This window comes from Prionailurus viverrinus, chromosome E1, assembly GCF_022837055.1.
Source record: "Prionailurus viverrinus isolate Anna chromosome E1, UM_Priviv_1.0, whole genome shotgun sequence".
Lineage (NCBI taxonomy): Eukaryota > Metazoa > Chordata > Mammalia > Carnivora > Felidae > Prionailurus > Prionailurus viverrinus.
In genome coordinates this window covers 46,582,336-46,602,848 of record NC_062574.1, presented here as the reverse complement: position 1 = coordinate 46,602,848, position 20,513 = coordinate 46,582,336, and the positions used below count along the sequence as shown (strand labels likewise).

Genomic DNA, 20,513 nt, shown 5'->3' with positions numbered 1-20,513 from the left:
GGTGGTCTGGGAGAGGTGGGCTGCCTGGAAGGAGGTTCAGGATGGGGCTGTATGTCCAGCAAGGCTGGGTGTGAGCCCTGAGGATTGATTCTTCCCCACGTGCAAACCCAACGTGTGCCCATCCCTCCCTTGGACCCGACCCTGAGGTTCTGGTGTCCCTTCCCTGCTGCACTGGGTCACCTGGTTTGCTGGCAGCTGGCTCCCCAGGTCCTCACGCACAATTGCAATAGCACCCTGGACAGTGGGATGCTTTGCTTCCGCAAATCACGGAAGACATGATGACGTCAGCCATATGCTCCCAAAGAAGGCACTGATTTTCTTCTAATTAATGGAATTAGGAAGTAACTGAAGAAAAAAATAAGGGAAGTAGATGAGAGAAACTAAAAAAAAAAAAAAAAGATTTAGAGAAAGAGCAGGCACTTTGCTTCTGAGCTCAGTTCAGTCCCCGGAGGGCTAGCATTAGCTGAGCACCAGGGAGACATCCAAGGCAGGAGGACATGTGGCTGCTCCCGGTTCTGTTCCTTCCCATCGTCCAAGGTGAGTGGCATGGGCCCTTCAGGACTGAGCACCTGTAGGATTGGGGCAGAACACAGACAGGATCTGTCCCACAGGGAAATCGTAGGACCTTTCATTCATCCAGACACTTACTCTTTAAAAACTTTTTTTGGAAAAAACAAACAAACAAAAAGAGCTTTTTCAGGGCACATGGGTGGCTCAGCTGGTTAAGCACCAGACTCTTGATTTCAGCTCATGTCATGATCTCTTGGTTTGTGAGTTTGAGCCCTGCATCAGACTCTGCACTTAACATGCTCAGCCTGCTTGGGATTCTCCTTCTCCTGCTCTCTCTGCCCCACCCCTGCTTGCACACTAGCTGTCACACTCTCTCTCTCAAAATAAATCAATAAACTTTTAAAAATTACAAGAAAAAAACTTAAAAATATTTTTTTGTTACCTGACAGGTACTAAGTTAGGTGTTGCGGAAAGAAAATAAAAATAAATAACATAAATGGTGTCTGTTTTCTAGGGCACTATTTGTCCTCCCTGGCAGATAGGTTGATAGACAGATGATGGATGGATGGATGGATGGCTAGATAGATGATAGTTAAATGCATGAATTCCTGAAGAATTTTTTAGGAGCTCAACCACCAGCTGAGACCCACTCAGTCAAGGTGGGGTTCAGACATCTGGATCACTTAAAACCCTGCACAACTGGTGTTGACTTGTCCCTCGAGCAGGGAACGTCTCTTCCGAATTGCTCAGAGTACAGGTAGAAAGACAGGCAGTGAAACCTGGGTGTGACAGGCTCTCTGGAGAGTTGTTCACCCCCACACAATAGCCTGAGTCTCTGCTCTGCATGAACCAAAGACCAGACAGTTGTCCAGAGTGGTTAGGGTAAAAACTGAGACATCAGAGAGGGAAGGCCAGAGATTAGAAGGTGTGTATTTTGGGGATGGATTTCATATCTTGGAGACAGCTAGTGCTTGATGCTCCCAGAGGATAGGAACTACTACAGGATCATTTGGCTGACCCAGCTCTGCTTCCTGTCATTCAACAGAACCGCAGGGTTTGGGGCTGGATGCAGATAGTGTTTCTTCCGGGAAGGAGGTTATCAGGGGAAATAAAATGACTTAATTTATTCATCCATTGGCTTCATCATCATATGTGTGGAAGAGAAAAACTCTGATAGGGAGATTTCCAGGCAGACAATTTCGGGAAAACTTGCATATTATTATGTTCTTAATGTGGAAGTTCATGCGGGGATAAAAGGGTTACAAATGTGTATTAGTCATAATTGCAACATACCACAGACTGAGTGACTTAAGCTATAGAAATTTATTTTCTCGCATTCTGAGGGCTGGGGGGTCAAAGATCAAGGTGCAGACTGATTCAGTTTGTGATGAAAGCTCTCTTTCTGGTTTTCAGCAGTCACCTTCTCATGGTCATCTCCTCTTTGTTCACAAGCAAGGAGGGAGGGAGAGAGGGAGAGACAGAGACAGAGACAGAGAATAAGGAAGAGAGAGAAACTCTCTGATGTCTTTACTAGTAAGAGCACTAATCCCATCCTGAGGTCTCCATCACAATCTCCTTTAACCCTAATGTCTTGCCAAAGGCCCCATCTTCAAACACCATCACATGAAAGGTTAAGACTCCAACATATGAATTCTGGGGCAATGCAAGCATTCAGTCCTCCACAACATAGAGACAGAACTGATCAAGCGGCAAACAGGGATAGCTCATCTGTTGTCATTTTGACATCACCACCACCCATTTTAAAATTAAAAAAATTTTGATGTTTATTCATTTGTGTGAGAGAGAGAGACACAGAGTGTGAGTGGGGGAGAGACAGAGAAAGAGGGAGGCACAGAGTCTGAAGCAGTCTCCAGACTCTGAGCTATCAGCTCCAGAGCCTGATGTGGGGCTCAAACTCACAAATCCTGAGATCGTGACCTGAGCCGAAGTCAGACACGTAACCGATTGAGCCACGGAGGTGCCCTACCACCATCCCTCTAACTCGTCTTCTGCTTCACAGAGCAAAATCTGGGAATCACATTTCCCTTAATCACCTTCCTTCTATGGGTTGGAGTTTGTCAATGGAAGTACTTGTCAGAGATTTGGAAGGTGGGAGAGCAGCCTTACACTCTGGAGGCAGCTGAAGGGCCCATGGGTGGGTTAGAGATTTGGAGTGACTTCTTGTCAGGTTCTTGGGAACCCTTACTCTGTTGGTGAAGACTGAGATGATTGCTGGGAGTTTCTCAGAGAATTTTTAGGATCTCAGCAGCTTCTTGTGGACTCTTGAGCAAACTCATTCTGGAGCTTTTGGCTGTGAACACAGGGTTAGCTTCCTTTCACTTGAATCAGTGGAAAGACTAGGACATAACTGCTCACAGCAACATTATTCACTTGGCCAAAATGTAGAAAAATCCTGTATGTCATCAACTGATGAATGAGAAACTGTATGTGACTTATCCCTACCAAGGACTGAGTGCCCATATACGCTACCACGTGGATGAACCTGAACAATTATTATGTTAAGTGGCTGAAGCCAGAAAAAATGGCCATTGATTGTATGATTCAGTTCATATGAAATATCCAGAAGGGAGAAGTCATTAGTGGTTGCCAAAGGCTTCAGGCAAAGGGAAATGAGGAGAAATTGGGTGTAGGGTTTCTTTCTAAGGTGACGAAAATGTTCTGGAATTAGAGGTGATGGTTGCACAGCTTTGTGAATACCCTAAAAACCACTGAAGTACAGACTTTAAAATTTATGACATGTGAATTATACCTCAATTTTTAAATTGGACAAAAATAAATCCTTAGTCTTAAACCGTATTTCTTCATTTTAGAAAGGAAGAAAATGATCACTATCTTAACTTAGCTAATTGGAAAAAGAGCACAATGGCAATTTTGAGGAAATAAGAGGAATAAAATTATACATATGAAAACTTAATAACAGGAAATAAAAACAGTAACATCTACAAACTAATCTCAAAACTGCTTTAGTGATGCAAAAAATAAGGAGGGGAAGAAAAACAGGAAGGACATCTTGTGGCATGTGTAATCAACAAAATCAAAGAACGTGTGTAGTCAGAACATGTAATTATAACAGATATGAACGCTTTAATTATTAAAGGTACATTCTAGGGGCGCCTGGGTGGCTTGGTCGGTTAAGCGTCCGACTTCGGCTCAGGTCATGATCTCACAGTCTGTGAGTTTGAGCCCTGCGTCGGGCTCTGTGCTGACCGCTCAGAGCCTGGAGCCTGTTTCAGATTCTCTGTCTCCCTCTCTCTCTGCCCCTCCCCTGTTCATGCTCTGTCTCTCTCTGTATCAAAAATAAGTAAACGTTTAAAAAAATGTTTTAAAAAAAGGTACATTCTAATTGCAGGACTTTATGCTAATACATATTCCGTGAAATAGGTAACTTCTTGGAAAAAAACTAACCAAAACAATAGAACAGATTCAAGAACCATGGAAGAATTTGAATCTTCAACATTCATGGGAAAACAATTTCCAAGTTCGAAGAATTTGTCCCAATAATGAATTTGTCACGTAGTTTTGTAGATAATTTCTTAACACTTAAAGACACAGAAATTCCTTTGTTCTGTTTACGTGCTGATGGCCAGTGTTTTAACATAGGGATGTCCCCACAAAATCCAGATTCCTGGTTACTCTTGAAAAATGAAAAGATCGGGGCGCCTGGGTGGCGCAGTCGGTTAAGCGTCCGACTTCAGCCAGGTCACGATCTCGCGGTCCGTGAGTAGAGCCCCGCGTCAGGCTCTGGGCTGATGGCTCAGAGCCTGGAGCCCGTTTCCGATTCTGTGTCTCCCTCTCTCTCTGCCCCTCCCCCGTTCATGCTCTGTCTCTCTCTGTCCCAAAAATAAATAAACGTTGAAAAAAAAACTAAAAAAAAAGAAAAATGAAAAGATCTGAAACCACAGAGCCAACATCTTGCATGAGGGCAGTGGGCCAAAGTGTACTGGGGTCTTGCATTTCCTTGGGTCATTTGCTCTCCAGATGACATTGGCCACAGGGAGGGGGAGGGGTGGGTTATAGGATGCTGCCATTGCTCAGTGTGGGTGTTTTTGATTCTTTGAGATCTGTAGTTGTGCTCTTAGGTGATTTCTGTGGTGGATTTGACCCACTGGAGTTTTGAAGGACAAAGGTCTGTCTTGTGGAAGGTCTATTCCTTCTTTGACTGTTATTCAACTCATCAGCTACTTGGGTTTATTGGAATCATTTGTGATACAGGAGGCTGTGGCTCTTCCTCAGGCAATGGGGTGTGGTGGTGACAGGCATGTGGACTTGTGTTTTTCAGGCTCATATCCCCTCATGGCAGTGTCAAATGCAGTGAGTGGCCCCGTGCGGGGCTCGCTGACCGTGCAGTGTCGCTATGAACCTGGGTGGGAGACCTACAAGAAGTGGTGGTGTCGAGGAGCTAATTGGGAGAACTGCCATATCCTTGTGAAAACCAATGGATCAGGGGAGAAAGCAAAGGGTAACCAAGTGTCCATCCAGGACAATCAGAAAATGAACATGTTCACCGTGACCATGGAGGAGCTCAGGTGGAACGATGCAGACACCTATTGGTGTGGGATTGAGAAATCTGGAACTGACCTTGGGGTCAAAGTCAAAGTGACCATTGACCCAGGTAAGAGTATATGTAAGTGTGGCCGTGTGTCTTTAGAGCCTGCTCTGTCCTGGGCCCTGAGGTTCCTCTCCAGTGACTTCAGTGTCACTCAGAGTGAACTGTCACACAGGGTGGCTGAGTCCTGAGTTCTCCTAGAACCCAAATAACCCCTTAGATGCTCTCACGGCTCCCAACACCTCCTCCAGGACTGGATCAAGCCTTTCTGGGCATGTGTTTCTCTGCACAGCTCAGTGTCTGAGTCTATTGCCCACAGCGAGCAAGGTGATGGTCCCAGTTTCAGCCCATAGGCCAAAGGGACCTCCTTCCATGGGACCCAGAGACCCCAATTCCTGCCAATGCTTTCCTGGGCTTCTGGTGCCCTGTGTTCCTGCTCTTTCTGGAGTTTGGGGCTGGGACTTCATAGTAGCTATTCTCACCCTCTGCTCCATATCCAGTGTCAGAGGGAAAGGGCCCCAGCATAGTTGTGGTGGTGTAGTTGATTTCTGAGGTCCAGAATGGTCTCCATAGTCAAAGCGCTGTTTAAATCTATTAAATACTTTTTGTCCATATCTATGAGATGATCATATGATTTGTCTCCTTTAGTCTGTTAATGTGGCATATTATACTTATTAATATTCTCATGTTCACACAATTTTGCACTCTTGGGATAAACCCAACTTGGTGATGATGTATTATCTTGCTTATATATCCCTGGATTCAGCTTGCTGATTTTTGGTTGCAGACTTTTGCATTTATGTTCATGAGTGGATTTGCCTATAATATTTCTTATTGCACTGCGTTTGTCAGGTTCTGGCATCAAGATTATGTTAATCTAATTAAATGGCTATGGGATTGCATCCTCTTTCCTATGTTCTGGAATTTTCTGTGTAAGATAGACATTATTTCTTCTTTAAATGTTTAGCAGGTATGTCCATTGAAGCTCTCTCTGGAGTTTCCTTTTGGAGAGGTGTTTTATTACTTTTTTTAAGTAAGCTCTACACCAAATGTGGGACTTGAATTCCCGATGCTGAGATCAAGGGTAGCACATTCTACACACTGAGCCAGCCAGGAACCCATGGGGAGGTTTTTAATGATGGATATGACTCATTCAAATAATTGTAAGATGATTCAGGTTTTGTATTTCTCTTTGTGCCTGTTTTAGTATAATACATTTTCTGTAGAGTATTTTTTAATTAACTTGTTTTATTTTTTATTTTTTTAAATTTACATCCAAATTAGTTAGTATATAGTGCAACAATGATTTCAGGAGTAGATTCCTTAGTGCCCCTTACCCATTTAGCCCATCCCCATCCCACAACCCCTCCCATAACCCTCAGTTTTTTCTCCATAATTATGAGTCTCTTCTGTTTTGTCCCCCTCCCTGTTTTTATATTATTTTTGTTTCCCTTCCCTTATGTTCATCTGTTTTGTCTCTTAAAGTCCTCATATGAGTGAAGTCATATTATTTTTGTCTTTCTCTGACTGACTAATTTCACTTAGCATAATACCGTCCAGTTCCATTCCACCAGAAGTTTCAAATTTATTGGCATAAACTTGGTTAGATGTCCCTTTATTATCCTGTTCTCTTAGTATCTTACCTTATTATAATATGCACAGAATATTATGTGATATACCTTTTTTCATTTCTGGTATCAGTTATTCAGACCTCTCCTATCATCACTAATATCTTGCTAGGGTGTTTTTTTTTTTTTTAATAACTGTTGCCTTTTTTGTCTTCTCTATTTTATATTTTCTTTTTACTTCATTAATTTTTTTTCTTCATATCTTTCCTTCCTTCTCCTTTCCTCTGCAAGTGACCATGCAGTGTCACTACAGCCCAGAGTGGGAGACCTACGTGAGGTCCTGGTGTCCAGATGCTGATCTGAGTAGCTGCACCATCGTTGTTCAAACCGCTGGATCAGAGCTGAAGAAGAACCTTGTGTCCATCAATCAGAAAATGCGCACATTCTCCATGACCATATGGGGAGAGTAAAACAACTTTTGAAAAAAATGACCTGTTGTGTTTCTGAGTTGCTCCCAGACGTTTTACAGAATGGCATCCCTGGGGCGCCTGGGTGGTGCAGTTGGTTAAGCGTCTGACTTCAGCCAGATCACGATCTCACGGTCCGTGGGTTCGAGCCCCGCGCGGGGCTCTGGGCTGATGGCTCAGGGCCTGGAGCCTGTTTCCGATTCTGTGTCTCCCTCTCTCTCTGCCCCTCCCCCGTTCATGCTCTGTCTCGCTCAGTCCCAAAAATAAATAAAAAACGTTGAAAAAAAAATTAAAAAAAAAAAAAAAAGAATGGCATCCCTGTTCACACCCGAAATTGGGAAATTCAGAGAAGGACCCAAGCTTAGAATTCTTCCATAAGTTCCTTCTTTGCTTTTTCTGGGGCACCTTTTAAATTAACCACTTGGATTTGATTCTGTGAAAAATCAGTGACCTCTTCCCCGACCCCCTTGTAAGTCACAGGGGCTCTCAGTCTCCTGCTCTCAGTCTCCTGCTTGTTCGTGGTCCAGGATGGGGGACTGCCCTTCCTCAGGCTCTCCCCTGGATCTGTAAACAATAAATGTTGTGACTCTGCTTCCATCGTGTGGGTGTATTGAAACTGCGCCTTTCATTAAAATGTCCCTATCCCTGGGTGGTTCATGTCCCTAAAGTGGGAGTGTGGCTATGGAGGGAGCTACCTACCTGCCCACCCACGTGGGTGGTTGTGCCTCCTCATGCAGCAGGTCGTGATCTGCATCTTCTTAATTCAATGAACCAGCTCTGGCTTCTAAATACACACGGAGGAACTCAGGCAAGTCAATGCAGACACAGGCTGGTGTGGGATTAGGAGGGTTGGAGATGACCGTGGGTCCAAGTGACCATTGACCCAGGGAAGTACTCTTCCTTCATGCACCACTGGCATCTCCTCAGCAAGAGGGAGCTAGTGGAAAAGTGAGCAGATAGGCCAACTTTTATAATTATTTGTGGATTTTTAGAAAGAGAAATTTTTTTTTCAAAGTTTTTTTTTTTAATTTTTATTTTTGGGACAGAGAGAGAAAGAGCATGAACGGGGGAGGGGCAGAGAGAGAGGGAGACACAGAATCGGAAACAGGCTCCAGGCTCTGAGCCATCAGCCCAGAGCCCGACGCGGGGCTCGAACTCACGGACCGCGAGATCGTGACCTGGCTGAAGTCGGACGCTTAACCGACTGCGCCACCCAGGCGCCCCTAGAAAGAGAAATTTTAAAAATACACAAAATGTAAAGTAGAAAAGTATATTCTGTCTTCTACCCTACTCCCCTACCCAAAGATAGGACTATAACCAGTGTGTGTGTGTGTGTGTGTGTGTGCATGTGTGTGACTGCGTGTGTGTGCATGTGTGTATGTGTGCTTAGGAGAAATTCTATGTGTTGAAGCATATGTGTGTGTATATTCTTTCCCTCCCTCAAAGAAAAATAGCTATATTGTTCTACAGCCTGCCTATTTTCAGTTAATGTATTTTAAAAATCATTCCATAGCAATATCTACAGACTTTTGTTTTTCATGGTTTCATAGTATTTCATGGTATCTGTATATCATGATTTGTTTAATTTTTTTGTTCATGATGGACATTTCAGTTGTTTTGATTTTTTTTGCAACTACCTGCAATTGTGTAACAATTCTCCTTGCATATGGGGCTTGATACACATTTATGGATATACATGTAGACACATTCCTGTAAAAAAAATAGCTCTGTTACTGGTCTGTGCAGTTTTCAGTTTGGTGCATATTACCAAAAAAGGTTATAACATTTCTATCTCGCTGAATGTGTTAATAAATGCCCACCCCACCTTGGATGTGGTCAATTCTTTTTTTTTTTTTAATTTTTTTTTCAACGTTTTTTATTTATTTTTTGGGACAGAGAGAGACAGAGCATGAACGGGGGAGAGGCAGAGAGAGAGGGAGACACAGAATCGGAAACAGGCTCCAGGCTCCGAGCCATCAGCCCAGAGCCTGACGCGGGGCTCGAACTCACGGACCGCGAGATCGTGACCTGGCTGAAGTCGGACGCTTAACCAACTGCGCCACCCAGGCCCCCCAATTCTTTATCTTTATACTCTGAGTGGCAGACTTGGCATATTGATGCACATGACCTGGGCCCCCAGGCAGTGGAGAACGCTGTAGCGGATGGGAGTGGATGAGAGGGGAGAAGGAGTAGCAAAAGGCTGCCAAGCAGAGAGCTACCAGGTTAGTGGTGGTGGGTGAGCTGAGAACCAACAGGACACCTGCCCTCATCGACAGAGAGAGGTTCCAGGCTGCCACCTGCTCCAGCTCGCAGACCCTCCCAGCCGCCTCCCTCCTTACATTAGACTTTGGCAAATATCAACTTTTATTTGTAGAGGGAATAGCACCTTCAAAAGCTTATGGGTGAAAAGAAAAGAACTCAACAAATCAAAGGGAAAAAAAAGCATACTTCACAAAAGGCAATGCCCAAGGAAACATAAGCAAGGCAGCTCATATAAATAGTTCTACTCATTCTCCAAGAAATGATAGACAACAGGAGGATTCTAGAATTGTAAAGAGAATGAGGCACAAGATAGGGTGATGGAAAACAAGCAGGCTGACCTCAGAAAAGAGAAGGAGCAGAAGAGAAAGAGCCAACGTTGCCCAGAAGAAAGAATAGGGAAAGAACCACAAAACCCAATGATAAGAGTGCCTAAAAACGCACAGACGTGGTGCCCTGTGGAAATTTCATGGAATGAAGTTTAAGTGAACCAGTACAAAACGTGTGGAGAGGCAGACATTGGTATAGAAGACAGAGAGGTGATGCCACAAATGTATGTCGGCTATTCCCTTGGGGGAGAAAAGAGAAGGCAAAGGAAACATAATTGAATCGAATTAAAAACTATCCAGGAACAAAAGGATCTTTCAGACTGTTACTGAAAGCCCACCTGGTGACCCAGGAAAGGAACTGACACAGATGATCCACACCTAGAACAGTATGAAATTACCAAACCATGTGGATAAAACAGAATCATATGGGCTGGTATCAGAAATGATGATCAAGGGGCGCCTGGGTGGCTCAGTCGGTTGAGCGTCCGACTTCAGCTCAGGTCACGATCTCGCGGTCCGTGAGTTCGAGCCCCGCGTCGGGCTCTGGGCAGATGGCTCAGAGCCTGGAGCCTGCTTCCATTCTGTGTCTCCCTCTCTCTCTGCCCCTCCCCCGTTCATGCTCTGTCTCTCTCCGTCTCAAAAATAAATTTAAAAAAACATTAAAAAATTTAAAAAAAAAATAAAAAAAGAAACGATGATCAAATCAGAAGGTCATACCAGAAGGATCGTGTTGTCTGTGACAGAAATAGCCTAGCCTCATAACAACACTGCATCCCAGAAGACAGGGAGGAGAATCTATATGTTCTGAGCAAATGGCAGAATAGTCTGGGAATATTCTGACAACAATCTCATGCATGAAATATAGCACCCTGAGTCCTTTAAAAGCAGAAAATCTACATCATGATGAAGTATCGCCAACAAAGAGATAAGTTAAATAGTGAAAAAAGAGAAGCTATGGTTAGCAATGAATATATTTAAAAATATACAAAAAACCATAAGCAATGGTGGGGACTATTACAGGACAGAGTGGTAAATATCATAGATTCCAAGAATACTATGCTGACAGTATCAGCACTGGGTAGAGGAGGGTGGTAAGGGGTGAGATGCAAACGTCTTCATCTTTTAAGGCATAAAATCCATAGATAGTTTAAGTGTGTCATTAAAAATAAAATGGTAGGGTGCCTGGCTGGCTCGGCTGGTTAAGCGTCTGACTCGATTTTGGCTCATGTCATGATCTCATGGTTCGTGAGCTCAAGTCCCACTATCAGCACAGATCCTACTTGGGATTCTCTCTCTCCCTCTCTCTCTTCCTCTCCCCTGATCACTCTGTCACAAAAATAGAGAAACTTATAAAGGATATAAGATGGTAATGTGGAGGCTTAGGGTTCAAGCAAAGTGCAGAGGGTGTCCAAGTGAGGGGCAGCTTGGCATGAGTGTCAGGGCCTCAGCAGGGTGAGGAAGCCCTCCCCACTGAGGGTCAGCTCATTCTGGGGTGACAGAACCTAAGAGTGTGAGAAAGGCATCCACATGGAAGGAATTTGTGTGTAGGATATCAAAGCCCTCATAGGGTGGGGCTGGAGGTAGGGTGGTGTAGGGCTGTGCATGGGTGTTGAGGCAAAGCCTGTCTCTTCCAGGCGAGATTGGTTACAAGTGGCATTATTGACCCATAAGTAAATATAGGAAAGCTTCCAGAAGTCAAGTTTCTCACAGTGCAAAAGGAGAGTCACAAATAGAGAAAACCAGAAAACTAGAATGAGCCCTGTGGTTCTGACTGGGAATTGGGAGCATTGCAGGGAACTGATAGTTTCAGGCTGTCCCTGAAAGCCCATAGATATGAATACAACAGGGAGTATGTTTCCATCAGTTACCTGTATATGTAGGTGTATCTGCAGAGGACCTAGGAAAAGGGACATCCTAATAACTAGAGAGCATCCAGCTCCTGGGCCTTTGGCTTCTTGAAAATCATTCTCCACTAAAAGGAAGTAGAGTTCTTTGAGAAGTGGCTGATTCCAGGGCTGGGACACAGAACTGACAAGTTGAGCCTTGGACATCTTGTGTTGCAAAAGAGGAAGAGGTCAAGGGCCAGAGAGACACATCAAAAGGACAGGAAGCTGCTCGAAGGGGCTCCCACTGGCCAAATCTGGGACAATTTGAACATCAAAACACATAATGGTAGTAATGGAGTGTAAACCCTCGGAGCAAAATAAAAGCCATTTTAGCATATATTGGTATAAGCATATAAAGGACTAAATTGAAATTTGATGCGGAACTGGTGATTTACATTGTTTCAAAGAACTATGCAATACTTACTAATTATAAGTAACAGGGCAACTTTGTAATGAAGAAGTCCTCCGGCCACAACCTTCAGCAAGTGACCAAGTGGACCCCATTGGTAATGGAACAAATTGAAATCACGTGTGCCACCTGGCAAGATGCACGTCCTGAAGGCGAGGCAGGAAGCGGGTGCCAGAGCCCCTACCCCACAAGTGACAAAAATACAGCAGGGCTGCGACCCCAGAGTCTTCTGTTCACTTGTGGGTTCAGGTCTTCCCTCATGGTTGGCACATATTCAAGGCTTAGTTCTGCTTTCGATCGTGATGGGGTCTAGAATTTTGAAACTCCTTTTTGGCTGGAGTCCTAACATCCATGGGACACAGAAGAAAGTCCATGATGGTTGCAGATGGCTCACAAACTTGAGATGAAATATGTTTTCCAGGGAATCGGGGCCCCATGGGAAGGCATTTTCTACTATGTTAGAGGCCTCAGGAAAAAGAAGGGCCAGGGCTGTGTGGCCAAGGGGGCCACTTGGCTTCTTAGGCTGTCCTCATGCCCACCAGAGACAACAGTGGTGCTGGCAAGCCATAGCAGCCCTTTGGGGATCCTGAGTTTGTGGAAGGGGCCTCCATGTCACAGATCCCAAGACTCAGCTGCCTCCCTCTTGTTCCTGCCAGGACCCCTCTGGCCCCAGCTCTCTGTGTTATCTGAGACCCAATTCAACAAAGAGACACATGTAGACAAGTAAATACACCCCCACAGACTCTCTAGTCACCTGGATGCATAGCTGGACTTGCTGTTTTTCCCTGAAGGCTTCTGGGTAGAGCCCCAGAGCTTGAGTGAGAGGGTATCTCTTGAGGAGATAGACACCACCACCTGGACCACAGGATCAGGATTGAGCCCACCTAGACCTTCCATCGCCCAGTCCATCTCAGTCCTGCACCAGTGAGCTGTGCATCATCTGTACGGAGGTTCCCTCATGGTGACCATGAAAATGAGGGTCTCCAGATGGTCTATGAGGGACACAGGGCCTCTCCTCCACTCTGTCACCAATGTGGTGGCTTCCACAAGTCTCTTATAGGCAAGGAGGTACTGTTTGTGGCACCAGAAATTAGTGTTCATCTTTCATTTCTCCTAAGATGGAAATGACATGCTCAGAGTCCCCCCACCATGGTGTCTATACCTTCTTTTGACCCCTCAGAAGCAGGGAGCCTAGAAAACACAGACTGATATCCTTCTCCTTACACACACAAGGGACAGGGTCCTAGTCAGTTCCCTGGGAGTCACCTCCCACTCTGATGATAAAGCAGGTATTACTGAGCAATTCCATGAGTATCCAATGCTCCCTGCCATTGATCATTGTCTCTATAAGTAACATGAAACTTTCATTGACAGCCACTGTGTCTGAGGCAGGCACAGTCACATCTCCTCTGAGCATCTCCTGAGTCTAGACAAACTGGGCTCTAGGCCGTATAGGGGACATTAATCACTTCACTTTACACGTGAGGAAACTCAAGCCAGACTGAAGACACTTGCCCAGTGCCACAGAGCCAATCACACCTGTGCCAAAACTGGAAACAAAGCCTTTGATCACAAGCCTGGCATAGTTTCTACCCTCAACCCCCAGGATGTACAAGGTTACTTCTGTTTTGGTGTGCCCACTCTATGTTGGTTCCTATTCCAAATGAGACCACCATACAAAGATCCAGCATAACAAATAGGGCACAGACACCATGCTAGTCTAAGCTTTTCATCTTAGCACTCTCTGATCTATTGAAATGTAGGAAAGGACCCCCCAAAATCTCCTCCACCATTATTCTAGACACTTGGAAAGACTTCTTAACTAATGAGTCCTTGGTATTTTCCCTGATTAGGGCTTCAACATATGAATTTGGGGGCAACATGGGCTTATAGTTCTAATAAAATGGTTTGAAATAAAATATGGATGCATAAAAAGAATAGACAGAGCCCAGGAAGAATGTAAGTGGAGGAGAACCCCCCAAACCCCCAAATCTTTATTGAGAGGAAACATGTATTCTCTTGAAAATTAAAAAAGAAAATTGCTTGTTATTTTTTGATGAGTGAGTAAGAAGATATTGAACATGAAGAACCCAGTATTCTGGGCTTGCAGTTGCTCACCTGAGGGAGGGGGTGGGTAGGAAGGAGGGATGGTGGAAAGGCCAAAGGCCAGGCCAAACCCAGGAATGGATGATTGTTGGTCTGAACTGCCTGGAACATGGACAGTATCACAGCTGTTACAGGGAGAACTGTCCCATCTAGATGGAAAAGTCCAAATGGTCCCTGGAGCCCCTGCACCTAAGGACCAGTGGGGTCAAGGTACAAATGGAGGGGCAGAAATGAATTGTTTCTTGTGACCACTGGGTAAGTCCACTGTGTTTGGAGGCTACTGACGTAGATACAGGGATAGGTAGATATTTGCATTGTTTCAAAGCCCCTCCCATAAAACACTTATACTTCACAGAGGAAAAAAGAGTACCTTCAATGAGCTTTGTCAAATTTGTAATGATATATCTGTATACCTGTATTAAGATCTTGTTTGAGATGAAAGTAACCCAGGTATTCCAGGCTTAACAAAGGTGATTAGACTGTGCACTTAGCATGAGAAGATTATAATATTTGAGGTATACATATACCATGATACATTTTTTTAAATACAGAAAATAATTGCAGACGTAGATCCCTATACTTTCCTTTAACTCTCTTGACCATCAGTGAAATTTTGCATCTACATAGAGGGAACCCTTGTCAGGACCTCTTTGAGGGGATAAAAAGGCTTATCCAGGCCTCTCCCGTCTACTCTCCCACCACCCTGTTGCTGGAAACAATCTAAATCTACAATTGGACTTAGAGTCACTTCACAGCCTCTAGAATGGATGGCTCATACTCTTACATATAAAACATTGAAACAGTGTCCCCTCCAAAAAAAATCTCCCAAGAGTGCAGGAAAGATTTTAATAGGAAATTTATTTTATAGGATGTAAATGTATTTAATAGGAAATAGATTTTAATAGGAAATTTATGGTGCAAACAGGTAGGATGTGGGTCAGGTGATGGTCCAACCCTGCCTTCAATCTTTTGTGCTCAGACAATTCTTTCCCAGGAGGCACTGATGCAGCAGAAGGTGGAATCGGTGGACCTCTGTACAGCTGGCCCATCAGGGATCTTTGTCCATGTGGACACATTCTGGAACTTTTTGGTTTAGTTGAGGTTTTCTACTTACTGGTTGGAATGGAACTTGAAAACCCATCATTGGCCAGAGTCTTGAATGATGTAATAGTCATTTATCCTTGGCAGAGCCACTCCAGGGTTGCAAGGAGAGGAGGTACCAGGAGGATCCATCCAGGAAGATTCTCTGCTGCTCCATTGATGGCCAGGTTCCTTGACCTGTGCAGAGCAGTGAAGAAGCCAGAGTTTAATACTAAGATCAGGATGAGGGGAGTCCTCACCTAACAGGGACCCTCATCTCCCTTGGAACTGCAGTCACTTCCCATTCCCTGATCAGAGGTCAGAGGATGCGGGAGAGTTGGTGACACAGGGGCTGTGGTTTTCCTGCTCAGGCTGACTTATTCTCCTGCTGGAGCCCCCATGACTCCCCCCAGCACAGTAACAGCAGGTCTCCAAGCAGGGGCACCTTTTGTTGCTGCATCCCCCCACATCCTCTCCACGTCACCAGCAGGTCACCCAGGATCAAGGATTTCCCCTTGCCTGACTCTTTTGGTTCTAAGTCTGTCCCACCTTATGTAAATTCTGCCCATCTTCCTTCCTTCCTTCCTTCCTTCCTTCCTTCCTTCCTTCCTCTCTTTTCTTTCTTTCTTTCTTTCTTTCTTTCTTTCTTTCTTTCATTTATTTTTATATTTGAGAGAGAGAGAGAGAGAGAGAGCGAGCCTGAGCAGGGGAGGAGCAGAGAGAGATGGAGACAAAATCTGAAGTGCAGATCCCAAATTCTGTCCATCTTTCAAGCTAGGATATAATATTACCTAATACAATAGAGGAAAATTTCCACTCCCCTTTCAATCTGGATGCTTACCTTTCAGCTTCTCCTGGGAGGAGTCTCTTCCAGCTGTGACCCCCACCTGGTAGCACATAGAAGGTGCACTGTCTCATGCACCCTGGACAGTGGGCACGTGGTCTATTGGACAGTTGGGCTCTTGCTCACATATGTCCCCTTGGCAGTCCCCATCAGTATCCAAGAGCCTCATGTCCTCACCCTCTGCCTCATCCCCTCCCCCACAAGCAGTGCCAGGACCCCCCCGGAGGTCATTCTGTTCTTTCTTTTTACCTGCCTCGAGCAGGATTTGTCATGTCCATTTCACAAAGGACTTTTCTTGAGGGAGAGGACATGCTGCCTTGCATTTCCCAAAATTATCTTTGAACCCACTGTGCTCTTTTCCCACGTTCCACTCCCTGTGAGGCTGCTGCCCTTCAGTCCCCTAAAAGTTCTGCATCCTCCCCTCCCACTCAACAGAACAACTAGTCTCCAAATAGTCATGAGTAGGACAGAAGCTGGTTGTGATGCATAAGCCAAGTGCCTGGCCTCATTTGCACATGAGTGAACACACTATCCAGCGGGCCAGGCTCCAAGGAATAGGGACCTTCAGAAGGGAAGAAAGACAGACTGGAGCTCGAGGGGAGGTGGTGGAGGGCACTTCTGGCAGGAAATGCACCATCACCATGGCCTGGGATGGGGTGAAGCAGGGCAGGGTGTGTGCCCTTTGATGAAGGAGTTAATTGTTCTTTGGATGCCTGTTGAGGGGATTGGGCTTTAGGTTGATGGCCCAACCTCTCTACCATGTTGGGAATGTGAGATAGCAGGAATGCCAGCTTCCCACTCTTTCCCAGCATTTCCCAAGCACTTGGGAGGAGAGAGCTGGATCCATGGAAAAAGTACCTGCCCTTGACAGTGGGCAGAATGACTCCCCCTCAAAGATGTCTTAATCCCCAGACCTCTGAATGTGTTAGATTCCTTGGTGCAAGAGAATTAATGATGCAGATGGATTTAATATTGCCAACCAGCTGACCCTGAGATGGGGAGGTGATCCTGGGATATCTGGGTGGACCCTATGGAATCGCCAGTGTCTTTATAAATGAAAGCACACAGGAAAGCCAGTGTCAGAGTAATGAGGGTGAGAAAGACTTGACCACCCCTGCTGGTTGATGGAAGAGACCACGAGCCAGGGGTGCAGCGGCCTCCAGAAGCTGGAAAAGACAAGGAAGCCCTTCTCCTTCAGAGCCTCCAGGAGGAGCCAGCCCTGCCAGCACCTTAAGTTTTAGCCCAGTGAGACTCATCCCAGACCTTGATCTCTAGAACTTTAAGATCATAACATCGTTTTGCCTTCAGCCACCAGGGTGGTGGTGATTTGCTCCAGCAGCCACAGGGAGCTAATCCAGAGCCCTTCCCTTCTGGCAACTTGAGGCTGAAAGCACCTGCGCCTGTTTTGGCTGCTTGGGGGTTGGGAGGCAGGTCAGAAGGAGACCAGAAGCTTCTCTCCTACAGCCCAGCTGAACAACTTAGCTTAGGTTTCTTGTGGGGAGGGGGAGCTCTTTAAGGACTCAGAGGTACAAAGAGGGGGCCCAGTGCAGACCTTGCTGTTTCTCCCCAGCAGAGGAAACATCAGAAGGGCCAATGGGGGCCCCTGTCAGAGTGCCCCAGGGGAGAGCTGTCCCAGGGCAGCAGTGGGAAAGTCTGTGGGTTCAGCTGTGCTCACCTGCTGTGGGGGTTGATCAGAACAATAGGCTGGCTGCTGTTGATGCCCTGGGTAAAAGGAGGAGAGGAAGCTCGACCGGCTGGTGTTCTTGCTACAGGCTTGGGAGAGTCTGTTGGATCAGGGGCTAAACACAGAGAGCAGAGCATGGTTGTGAGTGTCACAGGTGGCTCCCATGGTCTCCACACCCCACCCCCAGGGGTGCAGAACCTTTCTGTCTTAGTGCCACTGCTCAGCCATGTTAGCTTTCTCTGGCATTTTTTTGCTTTCTTATTCAAAACATACGATTTCTTATTTGCGGATAAATACCAGTTTACTACCTTGTGAGGGATTTAGGGTTACTGGTTATGTAGGAATTCACATTCAGTTTCATCTTGGTGTCCTATTAGACACAGCTCAGTATGTCAGAACCATGTTCCCAATCCCTGAGGCCTTAAATCAGCCAGGACAGCTCGTTTCTGTGTTCAGGCTTGCCTGAAGCAGGCTCTGTGCCACCTGCCCTGAAGCAATGTGACCCATGAGCTGGCAAGTCCCAGGTTCCCTGTATTCTGGGGCTGCCAAGTGCCTGCAGCTTCTGCTTCCCCTTGGGGCCCTTTCTGCCTACCTGGGGCTTGCTTTCTTACTTCTCCAGGTCTGCCAAGGGAAGGTCATCTGGGTTAAGGGTTCAGACTCCAATTCTCTTGCACCAACTCCTCCTCTACTCTTGCACACATCTACCACATTTGATGTCCTTTTCAGTTAATTTCTAGAACATTCTAAGACCAGCATCCTTCCCACTGCACACATTTGCACACATTTGCATATTCTAAGTTTGAAGAGACTTTTGTCTGCTCTAGAAATGGAGTGTTGAGTAGCAGGTGCATTACCTACCTAGTGTCTGTGTGTCTGTATGTTGGAGACAAGACACAGGGGTCCAGACATGGAGCTGTTGGGTGGGGGCTATAGCCTGACTCTCTTTCCAGCTTCTTCTCTTAGGAGGACTTAGTACTTCTGGGCAGCTTCAGGGGAGCCCAGGGTCCCCTCCAAGGAGAGAGGCAGCCAGAAGGGAAGGTGCCTGCGCCACAGTGGAGTCTGTCTTTCCTTCTCCTAAAAATGGGTTCATAGTTTCTCACCTGCTCCTTTGTGCTGATGTTGCCAGGGGTGGGGGGGAGGAAGAAGAAGGAGGAGGCAGGGAAAGGGTGTCTTGACCTATAGCTGAGACCATCACCATCATGTCCTTATGGCACCCCACTCCTCCATGCAGGCCTGACATCACCCCACACAGGCTGGGATGTGCTGAGGGTGAACATGACCGGGAAAAAAGGAGCTGCCTCCCCTGGACAAGCCTGTCCTGACCGAGTGTGTCCTTCTCTAACCCTCTGGGGAGACCAGATGGACTCATGCGGCATTGTGGGGGCTCACTCTTTCTTCCAGTCCTTTCCAGAATCTTAGTGCCCCCCATCCATGCTCTCACATGCACATACCCGCTCACACAAGTACATGCACACGTGTGGTCTCAGGCAAGATTCCAGACTCCTCTCCATCCATCAGGGGAAGACAGAGAAACAGTCCTGACTCCTCTGGGGGTGGGTCCCAGCGGCCCAGAACACAGGAGGGTAGTGCCTACCTGGGTCTACAATCAGGGAAAATTTGTACCCCAGGTCATCGTCGGTTCGCTCAATCCCACACCAGTAGGTATCTGCGTCGTCATACCAGAGATGCTCCAAGGTCATGGTGAACATGTGTCGGCTGTGATTGTCCTGGATGGACACTCGGCCCTTCTTCACCAGTTGCTCTGACCCGGTGGTTTTAACAAGGATTTTGCAGGACTCCAGTTCTTCCCACGACACAACCATTTCTTGTAGAATTCCCATCCTGGGCTATACTTACAGGACACGGTCAATGTACCAACTGCTGTGCCTCTCACCATACTCTCTTGGCAGGTGGAGAAGTGGCCTAGAAAACAGAAACCCAACATCCTTGAGCCCAGGGTTGACCCGGGTGCTGCTCGGGCTTCTGACCCTGCACTGAGACCAACCAGGAGCCTCTGCCCTCTGTCTAATCGCCACATCCCACCTGTCCCTTCATCCCCCGCAGGATTTCTTTTGCTGTCACCCATCCTGTGAACTCTCCTTGGGTCTCCTAACTGCCCAATACAGGGGCCTCTGCTCACTCCATCCTATTGACCACTCTCCCCTGCCTGCCCTCAAGCAGCACCTTTTCCCGGCAGCACAGAGGGCATTTCCCCCAGGACAGACCAGTCCATGTCCTGCCCCAGGCCTGCAGGTGTGCCATCCTGAAACCCCCACCTCACTCACCTTGGACGATGAGAAGGAACAGAACCGGGAGCAGCCACATGTCCTGCCTGCTTGGCTTGTCTCCCTGGTGCTCAGCAAATGCCAGCTGCCCTCCAGGGACTGAACTGAGAATAGAGGCAACCTACCTTCTCTTTATTCTAAATTATTCTTTTATAGTTTCTCTCATCTACTTCCCCTCAATTTTTTCTTCAGTTACTTCCTAAATTCATTAATTTGGTGCAAAGCAGTGGCGACTGTTCGGAGCTTATGGCTGACGTGATGAGGTGGCCCCACTCCTTGCTCTGGCCCCTCAACTCAGCATCCCCTAGAGTCTGACTCTGATGATCTGCTTTCCGGGGAGGGTCCCTGCCTGTTCCCCCCACCCCCCACTCTAGCACCACCTCCAGTCTGTGCGCACCTACTTCCCGCCCCCCCCCCCCCATCTTCCAGCCCAGTTCTCCACTTTAATGGCTGTTGGAGCCTTGTAGAACTGTCCACTCTGTTAGCAGCTCAGATGTGCTCCAAATGCCATTTCTTGTC

General features: G+C 46.4%; 1 protein-coding gene and 1 pseudogene across 1 annotated transcript; one reads left to right on the top strand and one right to left on the bottom strand.

The window, feature by feature from the left end:
• Positions 1–407: 407 nt before the first annotated feature.
• On the top strand, positions 408–7,703 carry LOC125151648 (CMRF35-like molecule 5). Its single transcript, XM_047832961.1, has 3 exons — positions 408–537; positions 4,811–5,143; positions 6,937–7,703. The coding sequence occupies exons 1-3, from the start codon at positions 498–500 to the stop codon at positions 7,113–7,115; spliced, it is 552 nt and encodes a 183-aa protein (XP_047688917.1). The 5' UTR covers positions 408–497; the 3' UTR covers positions 7,116–7,703.
• A 7,573-nt stretch (positions 7,704–15,276) lies between these two features.
• On the bottom strand, positions 15,277–20,034 carry LOC125151271 (CMRF35-like molecule 5; annotated as a pseudogene).
• Between the last annotated feature and the right edge of the window lie 479 nt (positions 20,035–20,513).

Excerpts from the sequence above, each read along its gene's own strand:
- LOC125151648 (XM_047832961.1), top strand. The coding sequence starts at position 498 with ATGTGGCTGCTCCCGGTTCTGTTCCTTCCCATCGTCCAAG. Across the intron at positions 538-4,810 it reads GTTCCTTCCCATCGTCCAAG|GCTCATATCCCCTCATGGCA; the intron begins GTGAGTGGCATG and ends TGTGTTTTTCAG. Across the intron at positions 5,144-6,936 it reads CAAAGTGACCATTGACCCAG|TGACCATGCAGTGTCACTAC; the intron begins GTAAGAGTATAT and ends TTCCTCTGCAAG.